The sequence below is a fragment of the Musca autumnalis genome, unplaced genomic scaffold (genome assembly GCF_047663935.1).
Source record: "Musca autumnalis isolate F117 unplaced genomic scaffold, ASM4766393v1 scaffold_5, whole genome shotgun sequence".
Classification (NCBI taxonomy): Eukaryota; Metazoa; Arthropoda; class Insecta; order Diptera; family Muscidae; genus Musca; species Musca autumnalis.
This window is the reverse complement of record NW_027412088.1, coordinates 88938850-88959882: the sequence shown is the minus strand read 5'-3', so window position 1 is coordinate 88959882 and position 21033 is coordinate 88938850. Positions and strand designations below refer to the sequence as shown.

The 21033-nt window shown below is 38.1% G+C and overlaps 1 protein-coding gene across 3 annotated transcripts in view; it reads right to left on the bottom strand.

Moving 5' to 3' along the window:
- The window catches only part of Camta (Calmodulin-binding transcription activator), a 283414-nt gene that overhangs the window by 223586 nt on the left and 38795 nt on the right, over positions 1-21033 (bottom strand). For all 3 annotated transcript variants that reach the window (XM_073990712.1, XM_073990711.1, XM_073990710.1), the window contains one exon: positions 8996-10004. In XM_073990712.1, coding sequence (XP_073846813.1) covers positions 8996-10004 — 1009 coding nt within the window. The remainder of the gene's footprint in view (positions 1-8995; positions 10005-21033) is intronic.

Sequence of the window (21033 nt, the reverse complement as noted above, 5' to 3'; positions counted from 1 at the left end):
CTAAACGAGGAAAATAACGATGTGTGACTCGCAGGCAGGTCATTGGCTCCCGCCGCTTCTGAGTCACTTAGGCGCTGCACCTTAACTTTGAAGGTGGGTGCATTGGTATCTGTGGTTGAAGGTACGTTTACAAGCACACAACCTAAATGTAATAGGGAGGAGGAGACAGGTGACGAACTATGAATCGAAGACGTGCCAAATCCAACCAATTTTGTTCGTAGAAGAAGCACTTCGAAGTTAATGGTCGCCTATTTCTTTGGCAAAACTTGTCACACGGACATTGTCAAGTCGATTCTAAATTGTCTTAAGCAGATTTGGTCCTACGATATGTGGCGTCTTTAACTATTATTTCGAAGAGGCAAATTTGCCATAAATGTTAGTGCTTGAAAGTATTGTGAAACTATAAACTGATTTCTTTCAATTTTAATATTGTGTTTATACCCTACACCACTATGTGGGGAGGGTATTATAAGTTGGTTTTGCCCAAAAAGTTTGTAACGCATCGAAATAATGGTCGTAGACCCATACTTATATATACCAAAATGAATGTCTCGACGAGCTGAGTCGATCTGGCTATGTGTGTCCGTCCGTCAGTCCGTCCGTCTGTCCGTCTGTCCATCTAAACCTTGTAATCACGCTACAGGTCGCAATTTTGATCAGATCGTCACGAAATTTTGGGTGTTGATGAGGGTCCCGGAGGCGAAGAAGCCTATTAATTTTGGTGATAGTCGGATAATATTCAGGGGTCGGAATGGGCAAAAAACTTATGTGGATAAAATGACAACGTTTTTTTCCAAAGCGAATATCTCAGCTTCTATATGGGGTATACCAAAAGCAAGACCTGACAATAAAAGTAGAAAATATCGACTTTCCAATAATGTAAAGTAAGTTCTCGTAGGTGATCAAACAACGAAGATATTACAATAGTCGCAAATAAAACCCAAATTTTCATACTTGCTATTTTTCAAAAGCAAAGCCTGGCTATGAAAGTAGAAGTTCGCAATTTTGATCGGATCGTCACGAAATTTTGGGTGTTGATGGGGGTCCTGGAGGGGAAGAAGCCTATTGATTTTGGTGATGGTCAGATAATATTTAGAGGTCGGAATGAGCAAAAAAGTTATTTGGAGAAAAAGTCTACATTTTAGTCCAAAGCAAATATCTCAGCGTCTATAAGGGATATATAACAAGTAAGAAAAACGTTAAGTTCGGTCGGGCCGAACTTTTTATACCCTCCACCACAAATTTCAGCCATTTCGGTGGATTAATGTTGCCACAACCTTCAAAATACCGAAATTCGGAAGGTACCGTTCTATAAGGGGTATATGATGGCGTGGACCTATACCTACAAATTTCTGGGGGAAAGTTTTATACGCCTAAAGAAGACTAAATAACAAATTTCAGCTATCTCGGTGTGATAATGAGGCTAAAACGTTCAAAATATCGAAAATCGGGAGATATTGTATTATGGGGGCTATATCAACACGTGGACCTATATAAACATTTTATGGTAGAAATGTTTCTTAGCCTCTGGAAACACAAAATACAAAGTTACAACCGATTCTTTTGTCAAATGGGTCTAATACATTCAAAATATATTAAAATGACGCGTACTTTATAAGGGGCCTTATGTGGGGGCTATACCAAAACGTGGACCTATATAACCCAACTTTGGTAGGAATGTTTTCTGGCCTCTGAAGACACAAAATACAAAGTTACAACCGATTCTTTTGTCAAATGGGTCTAATACATTCAAAATATATTAAAATGACGCGTACTTTATAAGGGGCCTTATGTGGGGGCTATACCAAAACGTGGACCTATATAACCCAACTTTGGTAGGAATATTTTTTGGCCTCTGTAGACACAAAGTACCAAATTACAACCAATTCGGTGGTAAAATGGGCCAAATATCTTAAAAATTCCTTAAAACGACGACGCGTCACGCGTAATTTTGTATGGGGGCTATACGAAAGCGTGGACCTACATAGCCCGCTTTCAATACCAAAAGTCCTACGTAAATATAACATATTTTCCCAAAATTTCATCCACCTACGTCAATCCGTTCGGACGCTAGAGTGATTTCCACAGACGGACAGACGGACGGACATGGCTATATCGATGTAGAATTGCACGCTGATCAAGAATATATATACTTTGTGGGGTCTACAATGATTATTTCGAGTAGTTACAAACGTAGTGACAAACTTAATATACCCCCATCCTATGGTGGAGGGTATAAAAAGCAAAACTTGGCAATGAAAGTAGAAAATATCACCTTTGAAACGATGTAACGTAGGTTGTCGTTGGTGGTCACACAACGAAGATATCGCAATAGTCGCTAATAGAACCCAACTTTTCATTCTTGCTATTTTAATTATAATGACGAATATCACGGCTTTGGTTGGGGACTTTTCAAAAGCAAAGCCTGGCTATGAAAGAAGAAAATCCCATCTTTACAATGATGCAAAGTAGGTTGACGTATGTCGCCAAATAACGGATATATCGCAATAGTCGGTAATACATCCCATTTTTCCATTTTTTGTAATCACGCTACAGGTCGCAATTTTGATCGGATCGTCACGAAATTTTGGTGGTTATTGGGGATACTACAGAGGAAGAAGTCTATTGATTTTGGTGATGGTCTGATAATATTCAGGGGTTGGAACGGGCAAAAAAGTTATTTGGAGAAAAAGTCAACGTTTTATTTCAAAGCGTATATCTCCGCTTCTATAAGGGGTATATCAAAAACAAAACCTGCTAACGAAAGTAGCATTTGCAACGGTGTAACGTATGTTGTCGTAGTTGGTCAAATAATGAAGATATCGCAATAGCCGCTAATAGAACACAACTTTTCATTTTTGCGATTTTAATAATAATGACGAATATCACAGCTTTGGTTGAGGACCTTCCAAAAGCAAAGTCTGACTATGAAAGTAGAAAATCCCACCTTTACAATGATGTAAAGCAGGTTGGTAATACATCCCATTTTTAATTGTTTTGTAATCACACTACACGTCGCAATTTTGATTGGATCGTCACGAAGTTTTGGGTGTTAATGGGTGTCCCACAGTGGAAAAAACCTATTGATTTTGGTAATGGTCGGATATTGTTCAGGGTTGGGAATTTGAAAAAAAAACTTATTTGGAGAAAATGTCAACGTTTTATTTCAAAGCGAATATCTCTCTTCTGTAAGAGGTATATCAAAAGCAAAACCTGGCAAGAAATGTAGAAAATATCACCTTTACAACGATGTGAAGTAGGTTGTCATAGGTGGTCAAACAACAGAGATATCGTAATAGTCGGTAATGCATCCCTTTTTTTCATTTTTTGTGCAATCACAATACAGGACGGAATTTTGATCGGATCCTCGAGACATTTTTGAGGTTGATGGGGGTCTCACAGAGAAAGAAGCCTATTGATGGTTGGCGCACTTTTGCATTTTTTATTTAAGTTGTACTGACGATGTACTTAAATGCGTTTCAACAAAATTGACCTGTATTAATGAAGACATTCAGAGCAAAGGCACTAAGCTATCCCAATTTTAATATTTTTAATTCTACCAGTGGAAAGCTTATGCACAGGAGTAGTCGTGTAGGGTATCACATAGTCGGTCCCGACCCGACTATAGCCTTGGTTCACTTGTTTTTATATATATTTGGTGGCCCTGAATTTATGTTGTATGTGTTCTGTTCATTACGAAATTTATTGAAAGTTAAAATCCATCTGTTAACATTTTAACCGGTTTGGATCAGGTCATAAAATCCAAAACGGAATTCGACAAAAGAAAGTTCAAATATTACTGATTAGAAACATTTTAACATTCGTACAAACCTCCACAATATTTGTGCCTGCGACTATATTTTTGATATCCTTGAGCTAATTTGCTACACTTTTTTCGCTTTGCAATGAGTGTGTGAGTATGTCTGCGTGTAAACTCCCTGTAGGGACTGTGGCCGATTTAAAGCTCACGTAAAGCTAGCCTTTTTTTAAACATAAGTGGCATTTTATCGATAATTTTGCCTTATGCCAACTGACTAATTTTACAAGGCGATGAGCGCCTGAGTAGTCAGTATTGTCCAACGCCAGATAACTTTTCGACTGATAATAAACTAACTTTTTTTTGCCTATTTTTAGTCAGTTTAAAACAAAATGTGAAAAAAAACAATTTTTGTTTCTGTGTGTTTTTTATTTTTGATTTTTCATATTCTCTCTCTCATTCTCTTTGTCTCTCTCTCTTTTGTTAGAGATTTGTATATTTCCTTTGTGTTCCTTTTAAATTCCAGAATAATATGAGTAATATGTACGAATATGTTCAGTCCATCAACACTGTATTCTATAACTGGATGCTGCATTTATACGAAGAATATTAAGAAAAAGCAAGTGCGAATTATTTCTACATTTGTGCCTTATTTCTTCAACAAACACAAATACTTTGCAGACGGTAGATGTTTCTGTTTTCAGAGTGGTTAATCTCTAGATAAAATTTCGACTAACTTTATATTGGTCGAAAAGTTATCTAGACATGGACAATTGCCGAAATTTTTTTCTGTTTAAAGTGGTTCATCTCTAGATAACTTTTCAGCCACTTTTTAGTCAGTTTATAAATTATCGATCTATTATCAATCATTTTATCAACTGGTTCATAAAAGTCCGACAGGGCTAACTGAAAAAAATGAAACACTTGTTCAACTTAGGAAGTGAATTAGCTAGCGATTTTCTTTGCTCTCAGAGGACTGTGTGTGTGAGTGAGTGTTTGTTTTTCATGACCCGTGGCATATACACAACAATATTGTTGAGTATGCACATTCAAGTGTTGTTTCTGTTTACACTTGACTTGTAAGTGTTAGGCAGGCAGTCAGACAGACCACCAGATGAACTACTTCATCACATATTCAAACTCATGGGAGCTAAGAAAGAAATCATTCAAGTGTTAGGAAGTATCAATGAATTTAGAAGAAGAATAGAAAACAGAGCAATTGAAATAAGAATGTTTTCACATCTTCGGTATGCATAGACAGTAAGCCAGATGGATGGATTCATGAACTTGTTGTTTTATTTTTTGTCGATATTTTTATTTATATTTTCAGTCACAAACAGCCGCCTTGGGGAAAACTTATATTTACTGATAATTTGTAGGAAATAAGAAAGAAGGAAAATAGTACAAGTGTTTTCATAATTTACTCCGAGTAGCCTTACATAGAACACTATGCAACAAAATCCAATTTTTTTCTAAATTATATGATAAATCGGGCGGATTATGTAACAGCATATAATATATTTGCAAGTCCGTTCCACTGCTAAATCTGGCTCTCAGTTTATCTCCAGTTTTACAAATGTTGCTATTTCGTTGGGTTGTATCCACAAAGCTACTGGAGTTAGTCGAGTAGGTTTGACGGAGCTGTTGAAAAGATGCAGAGTGTCGTGCGGGCTTGTACCTCATGCTGGACAGATGTTTTGCACGGTGTCATCGATCCTTGCCCCAAAGGAATTTAGACAGATCCACCATCCTGAGTGTAGATGGTCCAAAACTACTCTGGTTTGTCGTGACAGCTGACCCCCTTCAGATGGGGGATGTTCCCCAAGGACGTGGTGTAACCACAAAGCTACTGGAGTTAGTGTCAGTAGGTTTAACAGGGCAGTTCAAAATGTCTGGAGTGCCGTGCGGGCTTGTGCCTCATGCTGGGCAGATGTTTTGCACAGTGTCATCGATCCTTGGTCCATAGGAATTTAGACAGATGCACCGTCATGAGCGTAGTTGAGCAAAAACTACTCTGGCTTGTCGTGGCAGCTGACTCTCCTTAGACGAGGACGTTCCCCGAGGACGGGTTGTAACTACAAATCTACTGGAGTTAGTTCAGTATCCCTTGCTGATTTAGGGATTCTCTCTTGTAACGTTGGACCTCTCTTTCTAAGTAATGAAGATCCCTCCTGATATCCCAGGTGTCCTATCCGCCATATGGATATTCTATCCACAATAGGATGGCTCTTATGATAATACCCGAACAAGTACTGCAACGAGAGTTGCTGTACTGGTAGATTATTTGTCTTCTCATGCTCCACTGAAGACATGAGGAAGCACCCTGTTGCAGTTCTCAGGGTGGCATTCTGAGAGGTTTGAATATTTTTCCATCGCGTTGCACTTAAATTCACTGGCGCCTCATAGCTCAACAATATCTTTATCTGCAGCCCTGCTGCAGGTTAGGCACATGAGGATATTGTTACTACACCTCAGATTGTCGCAGATAGCTGTGGTATGCGCGTACGAAATGAAAATGATGTCGTATGTGACCCCCTAGAATCTAAGAGTAATTGGTGGTCGGATCAGTCAGCGCAACGTTGCCTTCTTCCCAGGGTTCGAGAGTGACTTAACTGTCGCCCACAATTCACTTATTCCGGCTCCAATGTTGCAACTCTTCAAATGATTTTAGCTACATGTTCCGCTCTTGCTCACCGACTAACCTATTGACTGCCAGTATCAACTCCCAGACTCTGTGGTCACTGGGTTGGTTCGACGAAGCTCAGCAAGCTCATTTGCTTATCCCGTCCTCTGCAGATAAATTTGCTATCACTTGGAGTATTCCACCAGCAGGTATATGCCGAGCTGCTGCAGCAGTGATGATGTGTCGGAACGTCCTTTCTTCAACTCGAACATCGGAATGGTTTGGCAGATTTCGGAAGTGGTGATTACTGAGCTCTCTGACCAATTAGCTTTCCCATGATTGATGAAAGTGCCGCTTTCAGTGTTGATGAAATCCAAGAGAAATGATAGGTTGCCAGGTGACGTAAGTTGTCAGATCAGGTGAACTGTGACACTCTCCGCTATATCTGGTAAGGGCGTCCTCATTGCAAAACGTAGAGCTATGAATCTGCTCCACTACCACTATAACATTCTGGTCATTTCCGAGTACCAAATGCCACAACTCCTCAAGACTTGTCCGTTATGAGCTTCCAAAAGCGGGCCAATGTTGGGCCTATAATCTAGCGTATAACTATTTATCGGCGGAATGTATACGTTTAGCAACTCTACCTCGGCAGTTCCACACGTGACCGCTATCCCCATACATTCCCTGTATGGTTCAATAGTGCCAGGGTCAAGCGAAGTATTCCTGTATTGAACAGACTGCTACAATAGGGAATCTAATCCCCAACTACCAATCATGGTGGGATCCTCTTCGTATAGAAGAGCACAAGGTCTTTTTTTAGACGAGTACAAGGTCTTCCTTTAGAAGAGCACAAGGTCTGAACTTTTACCAAGACCAGTCGGTTCTGGCCTTCCAAAAGCGGGCTAACGTTGGTCTTAAAACATGGAGTACAGCTATTTATCTGCGGAATGCATGTGTTAATCAACTCTGCTTCGGAAGTTCCACAGGTGACTGCTATCCCTAAACATTTCATGTACGGGCCATTGGAGCCAGGATCAAGGTCTGTATTGAACAGACTATTCCTATAGGAAAGCTAATGCCCCACCTCCACTTCTGGTGGAATCTTTCCTCAGCATTTTGTAACCACCACAATGCTGTAATCTACAGTTGTTATTGGGTTGTGCTTGGGTTTGTGCACTGCCGCAAACATGATATGAAATCCACTATTTCCTCGATTTTACCTCGGAGTCCATTGCAATTAAACTTCAAAATAGCATTGGAACATCAACGGCTAGTGTTAAATGTAGCAGGTGTTGGGCTGACTGCTGGGGAATCCCGTATTCTGATAACGACGACGACTCACTGGGTGCTGTGTTCACGTAGCATATAGCAGCATAGTCCCGGTAGTAGTCCCTCACATACACGAGTCCAGAACAACCCCTGAGATGCACCCACTTCCGGCATCTATTACATCTCACCGATATTTGAATGTTGTTGTAGCAACGCAAATATGTTCATACGTGCATTATTTCATGTATTAGGTTCTTTCTGTTTCCTCTGTATCCAGACTCCAGACCTGGACTGGTAGCGTCCATAAAGAATCAGGCGACAGGTTTACTACCTGCACTTTTCAGGTCAGCCTGATAGGCTCGATGGTCTAGAAGTTCTCGAGGTGTTCGAAATTTGAGTGTGGTGGATGTGACAAACCGATAAAGGACCATTTTAGAAGAAGTATCCTTCTTTTATAAAGGCCCTCACAAGGTCTTCTTTCCATAGCAAAACCTCCTTAAAAAGAATTCCCTTAGAAGGTGATTTCCCATAGAAAGAACTAAACGACCTTAAGAGGGTTCCTTTTAAAAGGCTGCCAAAATATGCTTTCTTCCTTTGGCAAGACCATTAAAGGTGCTTTTTTCCTTAAAAGAAGTTTTCTTTTTTAGAGGGGCCACTGAAAGGCCTTCTTCTGACAGAGGACCTTTAGCAAGACCTTTTATAAGGTGCTCTTCCTGCCTGATGAAATAACAAACACCGAAGTTTGAGTGTGGCAAACCAAGCACATCTATAGTGGTTCTGCGTTTTGCTTTGTCCCGGAACAGAAGATATCCGGAGCTGGCTTTCCGGGATATGCTACTACCAACACACAAATAATGATACGTAAACAAATGTACAGTGATGTGGCAGCCGCTGGCCTGAACACGGTTATTGTGTGGTTCCGGGTCAATTCGTTATCAATTAATCCTCTGCCCACGACAGCGGGATTTTTGTACCCAGCATCAAACCTATACTGCTACAACAACCGTCATTTCATTGCAACTTTTTTGAATTATTCGGCGAAAGACTTCGATTATTCCTAGCATTTTTCCTGGAAATTTTATTTCTTCATTTTGTTGCATAGTGTAACTTACGCCCAGTAGTCCCCTCCCCAGAGCCTTTATAAATTATTGAGAACGAATTTTGATTTTAAATGCAATATTTGTAGCATATTAAGCGTTGAAACGTTATGACTTTACCTACCTTGAGCTTTGTTTTGTTTATAAATTTATGACCTTTGGCATTTTTGTGGATATCTTCAGATTTTGTTTTCAAATTTTTAGAATTTCAAAAATACAATAAAAACAAACTTATTTTAAACTTACCGCTCCCTGAGGTCTTTTGTAAGCCCATTGTGCTACTGGCAGCATTAGCAGCTGTTGTTGTTGAAGTCCTTTCATGTTTTAGCTGGACATCGGCCAAATTTAAATGTTGTTGGTGTTGTTTTTGTTGTGTAGCTTGCCCAGCTCCAGTTCCAGCTGCTACCGCTGCTGTTATTGTTTCGACATTCGGACCATTGAGATTTACACGTGAAGAATTATGATTTTTATGGACAATATTGGCAGCAATAGTTGCAATATTACTGTTACCATTGCTGTTGTTGTTGTTGCTATTGGTACCAGCATTGGCATTTGTCAAACGCAAATAGGTAGTGGTGGTAGTACCTCCACCACCAGCATTTGTTGCTTTATTGCCATTACCTCCAGTATTGGTACTGGCCGTAGCTGTCAAAATATGCCTCGGTTGTCCCTTGGCGGAAGCTAAAATATCACCCAATTTTGTGGTGGTTATTGTTGTAGCTCCTCCAGTGTTGGAATTTGAATTATGATGGCCACCATTGCCACTGTTGTTGTTGCTGTTGCCGCTAGTGGCATTGTTGTTTGTTCCATTATTATTGGATTTGGTTTGAGATTTTTTGTGTCGTGTAAAGGTAATGGTGTTGGGTTTTGTGTTGACATTACCTGTCGTTGTTAGAATTTGGGGCTGCTGCTGTTGCATGGAGGACAAAGATGATGAGGATAAGCTTAGCTTATGTTCCACTGTCAATGAATTGGCCAAAGAAGTAGATGATGCGTTTACTGCTAAGGATGAGGTAGAATTGGCACCTGATGATATATTCGAAGAAGTAGTAGAAGAAGAAGATGTTGCTGCTGCTGCCGATGACGATGACAATGCCGATGATGATGAATTGCGTATGACCAGAATTGATTGTGATTTTTCTAAACGTTTTAATGTTTGCAAAACAAACGGACCCTTGTCATCACCATTTGCGGCTGATGATGTTGAAGTTACGCTACCGAAACGATTACTATCTGTGCTTAAACTGCGTGATGTCTGTAACGGGAGAAAGAGGGGGAAAGGGAGGTTTATAAGTGGAAATATGACATATAAAAAATTGCTCCCAAAGAGGACCTCTAGAAGGTCTTCTCCACTCTAAAGACCTCTACAAGGTAATATCCTAAAGAAGGTCTTTCTAATTTTAGCAGGATCTTGTAAAGCATTCTTGTATCCTTACGTTGGAACTACCTGTGAAAGATCTTCTTCCCATAGAGAACCTCGGAAAAGTTCGATTATAACAATTTTTAGTTCCATAAACAAACTTTAGAGGGTCCTTTTTCAAAGGCCTTCATCCTTTATAAGCACCTGTAATAGATCCTCCTCCTTCAAAAGAGCCTCTAGAAGGTAGGCATTCTTCCCATAAAATATCTTTGGAGGATCCTTTTTTTAAGATCATCTTTCTTTACGAAGGGAATAGAACGCCTTAAGAAAGTCCCCTTAAATGACCTCAAAGGACCTTCTTCTTTTAGCAGGACCTATAAAAGGATTTCTTCTCATAGAAAACCTCTGTAAATGGATGATCTATAAAAGTCCATTTTCCGAAGAAGTGCCTAGGAAACCTTACGAACGTGTTAAGAAAGTCCTTTTGATAAGGTAAAAGGTAGGTATTCTTCCCATAAAATATCTTTGGAGGATCCTTTTTAGAAGGGCCTTGTTCCCTTAGCAGGACACTTAAAAAACGTTTTTCCCCTATAAGAAGTTTTTATTCTTTTAGATGGACCTCCAAAAGGTTTCCTCTCATAGAAGATCTTTAGAATGTAGTCAAACAATTTTTCAGGGTTCTTTTCGAATGTCTTCATCTTTTAGAAGGATGGTCTTCCATTAGTTTTGTAGCAGGACCTTTAAAAGGACACCTCAAGAGGGCCTCCTTTTCTTTTAATTTCTTCTTTAAATAAGAGACCTCTAGAAGGTAACTTCCCTTAGAGGGACCTTCTTTCTTTATCAGGGTTCTTTAAGGCCTTCTTCTCATATATGAAGGTCTTCTTCCCATAGAGGACCTCTAGAAAGTTGTTTTATTAAATCCTCTTCCTTCCTCTAGCAGGTTTTCGTTCAATAAAATATCTTCAAATGGTCCTTTTAGAAGGCCTTCTTGCTCTAGAAGGACCTCTAAAAGGTCATAATTTTCTTAAAGGGCCTCTAGAAGGAATTATTCCCAAAGAATACCTTTGAAGAAATTCTTCCCAAAGAATACCTTTGGAGACCTTTAGAAGGTCCTAGAAGGCCTTGAATTCTTTCAGCAGAACTTCTAAAAGGACTTCTTCTTTTCATAGCAATCTCTTTAAATGGAAGGTCATTTTCCAAAGAAGAATCTAGAAGTCCTTAAGGTAGTCCATTTTATTGTCCTTTTTCCTCTTGCAGGATCCTTAAAGGTCTTTTTCATTATAAGAAGTTGTTCTTATTTTAGAAGGACCTTTGAAGGGGGGTTTTTCGATGGAAGACCTTGAAGTTGAAGTTGAAGTTTATTGAGACTTGTATAACAATTAAAGAATTCGAAACGTTACAATGAAGAACTTAAAACTATTACGTATTATTTTAATAACAATAAATGGTTATCAACTCGTGTTTTTCACATAAAATGTATACGAAAGTATGTATGTGTTAGGTTAAAGAAGACACGCTTGCTCCCGGCGTTAACATATCATGGAGAGTTATTCTCCAAAAAAATTTTATCTTAAAAACTAAAACTTACAAACTAAAACTTATATCTACATTAAAAAAAAATAAAAAATTAGCCCCTGTGTGTGCCCGCCAGAGTCTTAGTGTAAAAATGTGGAATAAATGAAAGGGAATTTGCATCTAATTCATTTTCGTTAAAACCGAGTGGTGAGATATAGTACGTGTTTGACCAATTAAAGGAGGATTGACTTAACAGAGCCTCAGTAACTAGGGGATTAGGCGATAGAGATAAACGCGAAACGAATGCAGCTACTCTATTCATAGCATAAGAGGCCAGAGGAACAATGTTCGCTTTGTCGTAAATGTAACGATTTGAATACCGCTTGTTAACAGATTGAAAATTACGATCGATACACAAACGAAGTATTTTCCTCTCAAACACTGAAAACTCGTTCATAACTGTAGGAGAAATGCCAAACCAAATCGGAAAAGCATACAATAACAAAGGACGAATGCTTACTTTGTATAACAAAAGTTTCGTTTCTGCTGGAAGAAACTTATTATTAAATAGACATGCAAAAGCAGCTTTAACTCCACAGGCTTTCCCGAGAACAAGTCGAGCGTGTTGGTTAAACTTCATCAATTTTGAAAAGTTAATACCCAAATACTTAAAACTATCTGTGAATGGAATATCCTGACCATTCAAGGATAAATGTATGTTCTTACTTTGAGGAACTACATGGTACTTGCACTTTCCGGATGCATTCCTTAGACAAATTGCCTGACATTTCGAAACATTTATAGTGATACACCAATTGGACAAAAAATTTTGAACTTTTTCTAAATATAGAGAAATAGCAGTCAAGGCTTTGTTAGGTGACTCATCATGTGTATAAAGTAAGGCATCATCTGCATATAGAATGCCCTGACATTCGCGGAATTGATGAGGAAAATCGCTCATATAAATATTGTAGAAGTGCGGCGCCAAAATTGAACCCTGAGGAACACCACAATTTACTTCTGCCATATGAGATTCACTGCCATCTAACTAGCACAAAGTTTTATGATATTAGGTTTGAACCCGATATCTGCCATTTTGTGAATAATGCCAATGTGATTAGCTTTATCAAAAGCTTTCTCAACATCTAATGCAACAGCAATAGTACACTTTTTTTCTCTTAAATTGCAAACGACGTCATTTTGAAACTTAAGAAGGGCATGTTCCGTTGAGTGGCCGCTCTTAAAACCAAACTGATAATGTGGAATATAATCAAGAGGGACTCCATTATCTAATTTTAACCTTATCACATTCTCAAACAACTTCCCCACATTTGACAACAAAGAAATAGGTCGTAAGCTATTTACATCCGTTGCATTTGGTTTTTTGGGGATTGGAACAATTTTTGCCACTTTCCAAATGTCCGGGAAATAACTATTATTAAGGCAATTGTTATAAGTTATGACCAAAAATTCAATTGCTTTACTTGGAAGCCTCTTAAACAAAAAGTTTGAAATCCCATCTGCGCCAAAAGAAGTTTTACCATTAAGATACTTTATAATTTTCTTCAAATCGCTTGTAGAAATGAAGTCTGGGGAATTATTTTCATTTAATGCCGTGTTATTATTATCAAAAGCCGTAATATATGGCGGAATACTGCTAATGACTGATTCTACGGTGGATTATATTTCAGTTATGGAACTTAAGGGCGATGACCCGCTATAAACATTTGCAAAATGCTGCCTCAAAACTTCTAATTTTTCCGACTTGTCATTGACCACTGATCCATTGACCGTTATTTCATTGCAGGAGGACCGTTTTTTCCCCATAGCATTATAAATATCTTTATAAGCCCTAGGACCTGGTCTGATATTCTGCATTTTTGTGTTAAATATCTGGGCTTGTTCTATAGCCACCTTTTCCTTTATCAACACCTTGATCAACTGAATCTGTTTCGACAATAGAGCGTACTCGGGACGAGATCTATCTGTGTTCGCCCTATATAATCTTTTTAGTTGTTTCTGCCATTCATACTTAATTTTATAGAGTCTTTTGATGTCATCGGAAACAGTGAACTTCCTATTTGTTAATACCACTTTTTCAGCGTGAATACTCGAAAGAAATTTAATGGATGTGGTGAATTCTTCCACATAGTAATCTATTTCTTGGTTACTCAAGTTGCGATTGATTGGAGGATAAAAATTTAGAATGTCACAACTAACATCGTAGCGGAAACTATTCCAATTTGTATTTTTATATGACGTGAATGAATTTTGTTGATTCAAGATGACATTAAAATTAGGATTTTGAATTGTGAGCTTAAGGGGAAAATGATCCGAGAACGAAGCCAGACTAGAAATATTGTAGTTTGGTGTTGAAGTATCTATTAAATTACTTGAAACAAGAAAAGAAGAACCATTTGAGTGGGAAGGATATGAATTACAAATCCGAGTAAATAAGAGAGAATTAAGTTGCAACCAATTATAAAGATTGACACCATTAAAATTATTAGATGCATCACCCCATGAGACGTGTTTCGCGTTTAGATCGCCGCCAATGAATGAACCATCAAACCTTGCACAAAATTGCTCGATTTTCAACATACTCGAATGAAAATCCTGAGTATTGCAGTTAGTAGGAATATAGATAGATCCAAATAAAAATTTTTTCTCCACATTATCCACCAATACATTGATTTGTATAAAAACGTTCGGAATTGTTACACCCGATATATTTACTCTATTGAAATTGTAAGTAGATCTTAAAACAATAGCAACTCCCAGGTCACTATCATCACTCACAATACAATAATTTTGAAACGAGACTTTCTGACTTTTCTTTAATCTTGTTTCCTGAACGAAAGCAATATCTATTTTATTAAATTCTAAGGTATTTAAAAGGTCAAGGCGCCTACTAGCATCAACTAATGACCTTACATTAAAAGTTAGGAGGTTAAATAACCTACGGACCATAACACTGAACAACATCATTTAACAAGCTAAGACATTCACGTTTAGCCTGTTCCTTAGTCAAACTTTTGAAGTTTCTGATGAATCGCTCAACTTTATTTTCCAGTGTTTCCTGCCCACATAATTCTTTTGCAATTGTCAAAAATTCTTGTATCAAGGGTGGTTTTTCTGTTTTTCCTAAACATGGATGAGTTTTCAGAGTATCAGCAAATGATGATTCCTGGCGAACAAAATTAGAACGTGTGGCCATAACAACATTAGCAGAAGCAATATTTTTTATTTTCCTATCGGAGTTCATTTTAATTTCTTTAATTTCTTTATAACTCTTAAAAGCAGAGCAACCTCTCCAGTTTGCAGTATGACCGTCCTCATTACAGTTCGCACAGTGCGGTTTACAACCAGCTTCAAGCGGGCAATCTTTGGGTTGATGTTCATTACCGCATTTCAAACACACTAATGACCGATTACAGTTATTCGACATATGGCCCCATTTCTGACAACGCCAACATTGTACCTCTTTTTGTTTTTTATTTGGTTTTTCCCAGAATACATCCTGATATTCTATGCGTTTAATACCTCGCACCTCATTAACATTTGCACCTGTGCTGAGAGTAGCTAAATAAAGGCTTGTATTTTTGCCATTGATGGAAGACCTTTAGAAAGTTGTTTCAAAAGGTCTCTTCCTCCCTCTAGAATGTTTCCGTTCAATAAAAATATTAAGAAGGACCCTTTTAGAACGTTTTCTTAGTTAGAAGGACCCGTATGAGGTCGCCCACCTTTAGAAGGACCTCTATAAGTAATTTTTCCCATAAAATGGGGTAAAAGGGTCCTTTTTAGAAAGTCTCATTGCTTTAGGAGGACTTATAATTTAGCTGGATATATTTCCATAAAAGATCTCTAGAAGGAGTTCTTTTAATAGACCTGCTTCCCTCTGCCTTTATCAGGACCCTTAAAACGTCTTCTTGCCATAGAAGAAGTTATTCGTCCTTTTTTAAAAGGACCTCTCAAAGGTCCTTTCTGATAGGCTGTCTTACTGTAGCACGGCCTTCCAAAGAAGGCCTTCCTGTAGAAGGACCTCTGAAAAGTCTTCTTCCCCTAGGGGTCTTTTAGAAAGTTCTATTATAAGTTCCTATTTCTTCCTCTGGAAAGTTTTCGGCCAATAAAATATATTTAAAAGGTCCATTTTAGAAGGCATTCTTCCTTTAGAAGGAACTTTAAAAGGTCTACCTCCTTTGAAAGGGCCTCTAGAAGGTCTTCCTCCAATAAACATCTTTTGAAGATACTTTTTAGAAGGGCTTATTCCTTCAGAAGGGCCTAGAACTCCTTTAGAAGGTCCTCTTTAAAGGGCCTTTCTCCTTTGGCAGGACCCTAAGGGTCCTCCAATAACCCAGATATGCCCATTGCTTGATCGTGATCGTTTTAAAATTATTTTTATGTTATTTAAGAAGCAAATGTGAAATAATAACAGTATGTTTATATGTTTTTTAAAAAAATTTTGAAAACAGTGGTTTTTGAGGCCACTTTTGGACACAAGGTTTTATCATATAACTGGTAGTTATGGGACACAAAACCTTTGACATATAGCCCAAAGACACCTTTTCGGCATCTAGTTAACGTTTTTTCGTAGTAGTCTCCACATCGTGTATGTTTTCGTTATAAAACTACCCAATAATTAATCGGGCATAATCATAATCGTTGTAAAAACTAAGCGATAGGTGGCAACTTCGACGAACTAGACCTCAAAACTCAAAAATAGTAGCTCAAAATAATGGAATCACATAATATCCCAAGAGCTACAGATGTGTACTGAGTATATCACCAAAATAAACGGTACTTTGATAAACATAACATATCAAATTAGCAAGAATTTTGTGTGTCCTATATATAGGACGCTGGGCATATCTGGGATAAATATCTTTGGAAGATACTTTTTAGAAGGGCTTATTCCTTTAGAAGGGCCTAGAAATCCTTGAAAATTTCCTCTTTAAAGGGCCTTCATCCTTTTCAGGACCCTAAAGGTCCTTTTCACAAACAAGAAGTGCTTCTTCATTCAGAAGGACCTCTGTAAGATCTTCTTTCCATACAGGACATTTAGAAAAACATTTGTGAAGCCCTCTTCTTTCGTCTATAAAGAGTTTGTTTAATAGAAAAGACCATATAAATGTCCTCTTGTATTCTTCTTTTACCTTTTGAGCAGTGATGGCCAAAAACACACATTTGCAGATTATAACCTGCGCTAGTGTGAGTGGAAACGGGGCCTTAAGAATGTCCTCTTGTATTCTTCTTTTAGCTGCACCTTTGAATTGTTTTCTTCTCATAGAAGACCTATAAAGGTCTTTTTATACCCTCAGCATTTATGCTAACGAGGGTATATACACTTTCATACGCCAAAATATGCCTCATCGAAATAATGGTTTTAGACCCTAAGGATGTTTGAACGAAATCCGTTTCAGACAATTTGGAGTCGATTTAGCAATGTACCTCCGTCTGTCTGGAATTTTGGCTTTCGTAATATTTTGTTCAAAATTAGTTTAAGTTCGAAAATGGGCCATATCGGCCCACACCCTCGGGAAACTGCCCCACAAAAGTTCGACAAATTCGTGCGCACGATAACTCTTGAAGGGAGTAACCGTTTTGGTTCATACTTTGCATATCGTAATATTTCTACCAGACATATGTAGATAAAGTTCGAATATGGACTATATCGTTTCAGTCCTTCGGGTACCTCCCACATAAAGTTTCGAAAAAGTGCAGTTTAAGACCTCCTCTCGAAACCTTGATTTTTGTTTTAACAACTTATATTCGCTGCCCTTCATTACGACGGTGCAAGTTTTTTCAGGGGCAAGTCCATTATTCCGGAGAAAATGACTTGAAAGATGTAAAACCCCGCTATGGCACCATGTGTTATTGGTGGAGCGCGCGGTAACTATCGAACGGATTAACCGATTCGATCCAAAATATGGCAATCGTATTATTTTTCCCAAAGTTAAATCAAGTTCTAAGATAGGCCTTATCGGTCCACTACTTTGGTTACCTCCCCAAAAGTTGAAAACTTTTCGCTAAAATGGTGCGCACGATAACTCTCGAAGGCGGTAACCGATTTGGTCCATGCTTTGGACATCATAATAATTCAAGGAGACATAGATCAGGTTATAATATATACTATATAGGTCAACTCCTTCGGGTACCTCCTACACAAAATTTCAAAAAAGTGCAGTTTAGGACTTCCTATCGAATCGATCTGATTTTTCCCGCAACAGGTTGCACTGAATTGAGTGCCAAGACCATACTTCTTGAAAAATCACCCGAAAGCTGTACAAAACCGCTAGTGGCTGGTGCGCACGACAACTCTCGATCCGAATATTGCGTTGGTCCACACTTCACATATCGTAGTATTTCTTCGAATATTATATACAATTCGAAGATGTTGCTTATAGGTACACTTCTTCCGGTACCTCCCCCACAAAGTTCAAAGTATTCGGTAAAATGGTAGGCGAGATATTTCATAAACAGGGGAACCGATTTAGTCAAAAATTTGGATCTCAAAATATTGTGTCCAAACTTATGTTTAAAAATGGGCCCTATCGGTCCACTGCGGTTAAGGGTCTGTTCGAGGATTTTTTGGAAACTTTTACCGAAGGTACTCTTAGTGTCCCTGTTTACAGCGATAATTTGTTTTTCGTGAGCAAGTCCATGTTTCCTGATATAAGGGTCAAAAGGTCTAAATTATATGGTGACTAACTGAAATGACTGGTGGGCGTGATATCTATCGAGAGGAATGACCCTCACAATAAGACCCACTTCCAAAATGGACTATGTCGGTACATTTCATTAGGTACCTCCCCGCAAAACTCTTTAGCTTTAATTCAAATCCATATTTTTGTCGGCAAGTTCATACGCCCAAAATTCTGAAAACCCTCAAAATACATAAGTTTTTTGGCAAAGAAGTGTTTCAATTCACACAGGCTGAGGGTATATCTCTGCCGGTAAATCCGACTGATACTTTTTTAATTGTTACTTGTTTAAATAGACCTTCTTCCTTCTGGCTTTCGCGAAACACTTTAGAGGTAATAGACCTCCTTCTAGAAGGGACCTTTGCAAGCTCCTCTTTAAAATGTATTCTGAAAATCTACTTCCTTTAGAAGGACCACTAAAAAGTATTTTCCCATAGAGGACCTTTAGAAGGTGCTTTTATAAGGTCCTTTACTCTAGAAACTTTTTGTTTAGTAAAAAATTAGAGGGTCCTTTTTCGAAAGTCTTCTTCGTTTAGGAGGACCTGTAAAATGTCGTCCTTCTTTAAAATAACTTCTAGGAGGTATTTTTATCATAATATACTATTAGAAGGATCTTTGCAAGGTCATATATAAAATATATTCTTAAAATATATTTTAAAGAAGACTGCGGAACAGTATATTTCCCACAGAGGACCTTTAGAAAGTCCTTTTAGAATGCTCTCTTCTTCTTGAAACTCTTTAAAGGTAGAAGAACTTCTTCTATAAGGGTTGCTTGCCATAAAATACCTTAAGGGGGTCCTTTGCAGAAGGACTTCTTCCTTTAGGAGGGCCTAGAAGGCCTCATGAGGGCCATTTTTAAAAGGTATTCTTCTTATGACAGGACCTTTAAAAGGTTTTCTTTATATATTCTTCCCTGTGAAAGGCCTTCTTTAAGTAGAAGACCTCTAGAAGGTCATTTTCTATAGGAGGACCTACACGCAGAGAAGAGATATTGTAGGAGCAATCATATTCAAAGATCTCTAAAGATCTCTTTCTAAAATCTTACTTCTTTTAGGAGCTCTTCTTCCCTCAGGACATATAGAAAGTCTTCTTTCCATAAATTAACTTTGAGAGACCATCTACTTTCATCTTCTTCTTCTTCTTTATTTACCAGCCCGTATTCAGGTGTTAGCGATCATACAATTATCAGCCCAATTATGAACGGCCTCTCACCGTGAGTTTTCTCTTTCTCGCCTCCTCCCCTATTATAAACATCATATCGCCGTGAGTGATGTTATGTTCTCACTGTTCCCTTATTATAAACAACAAGAGGGTGAGCAAAACTCACGTTCGTGAAAAAATTAGCTATTACAAATGTAAAAAAAGTGAGAAAAAGAGGCAAATTTCTGCTGAAATTTCTCACTACCGAAATCAAAGTGAGTTGAACAAAAAAATTTAAGTGTGAACATTTATTTTAAAAAATACGAATATTTTGTATCTGTAATGATAATTAATTGTATTTTAGGTTGAAAGTAACAAAAAATAATAAGAGATTTTTTATGTTGTGAGGTTATTGTTGACCTTTGGACGCTATTTTCTTTGGTTTTAATTTGGCTTGAGGTCAACTTAAAAATTTAAAAACAAATGGGCGTTTTTGTTTTTATTCTTATAAAAAGAAAGAAATATCATTATTATAAATTTCTACCATAATGTTTATAGTTGCATAAAACGAATGTTCTTGTTTTTTGAAGCTTAGGACATTGACCGCTAACATTTTTTCAGAGTTCTTTACGAATTCGGTCTGAATCTCTGAATTCTTTCAGAATTTGGTACAAAATTGGGTCTACCTTCAGTTCCAAGAATGGCATGTAACTATCCACTGGAGTTATATGACTAGGTTTGGCATCGCACCATTAAAAGACGCAGAGTGCTGTGCATGGTGCTATCAATATTTGCCTAAGAATTTAGACGACTGCAATATCCCAAGTATAGTTGAGCAAAAACTACTCTGGTTTGTTGTGGACTTTATTCACACTATATTTGTTTACATTAGAACCTGCGACTATGTGAAAGCTATTCAAAACTACTTGAAATGCTTGTTGAGCAAGGGATTCTATCCAGTATGGTTGGGCTTCCCTCTCTAGAACGTGAAGATCATTCTTGATGGACCTAGTGTGTCGGGCCAACCCACCCAACGTTTTAGTTACAGTACTTGCTCGGGCATTACCGTGAGAGCCATCCCTATCTCACGGTAATGCCCGAGCAAGTACTGTAACTAAAACGTTTCCCGTGGTATGTATCAGTGAAGGAAGGCCTAAATCGAGTTTTCTGGTATGGACAGATCAAAAAGGTACATTCTGCATAAAGCGGCTCACAACTATACAAGGACCCAATCAGGAGCAACCCATGTCTGCAATTGTTATTCCTAGAGAGAGTAATGTACACGATTTGGATCTTTTGGGGTCGCAGTCTTGGAAAGAATGGGAGATGGTGCTAAACACAACTTCCACTTCATTTCCTTGGTATTCCTCAGAATTTGCCATTTCTGTTATCACCCAAAATGCAACATTAAACATTTACTTATTGTAGCCATTTAATGACGTTTTTAAACGACATTTGTTCACTTTTTTACGATTTTCCAATAAATTTCACGAATTCTTCAGTGTAAATAAACAATTTTCACATATCTGCCAAAACAAAAGAACAGCTGTTACAGATGTTGCCATGTT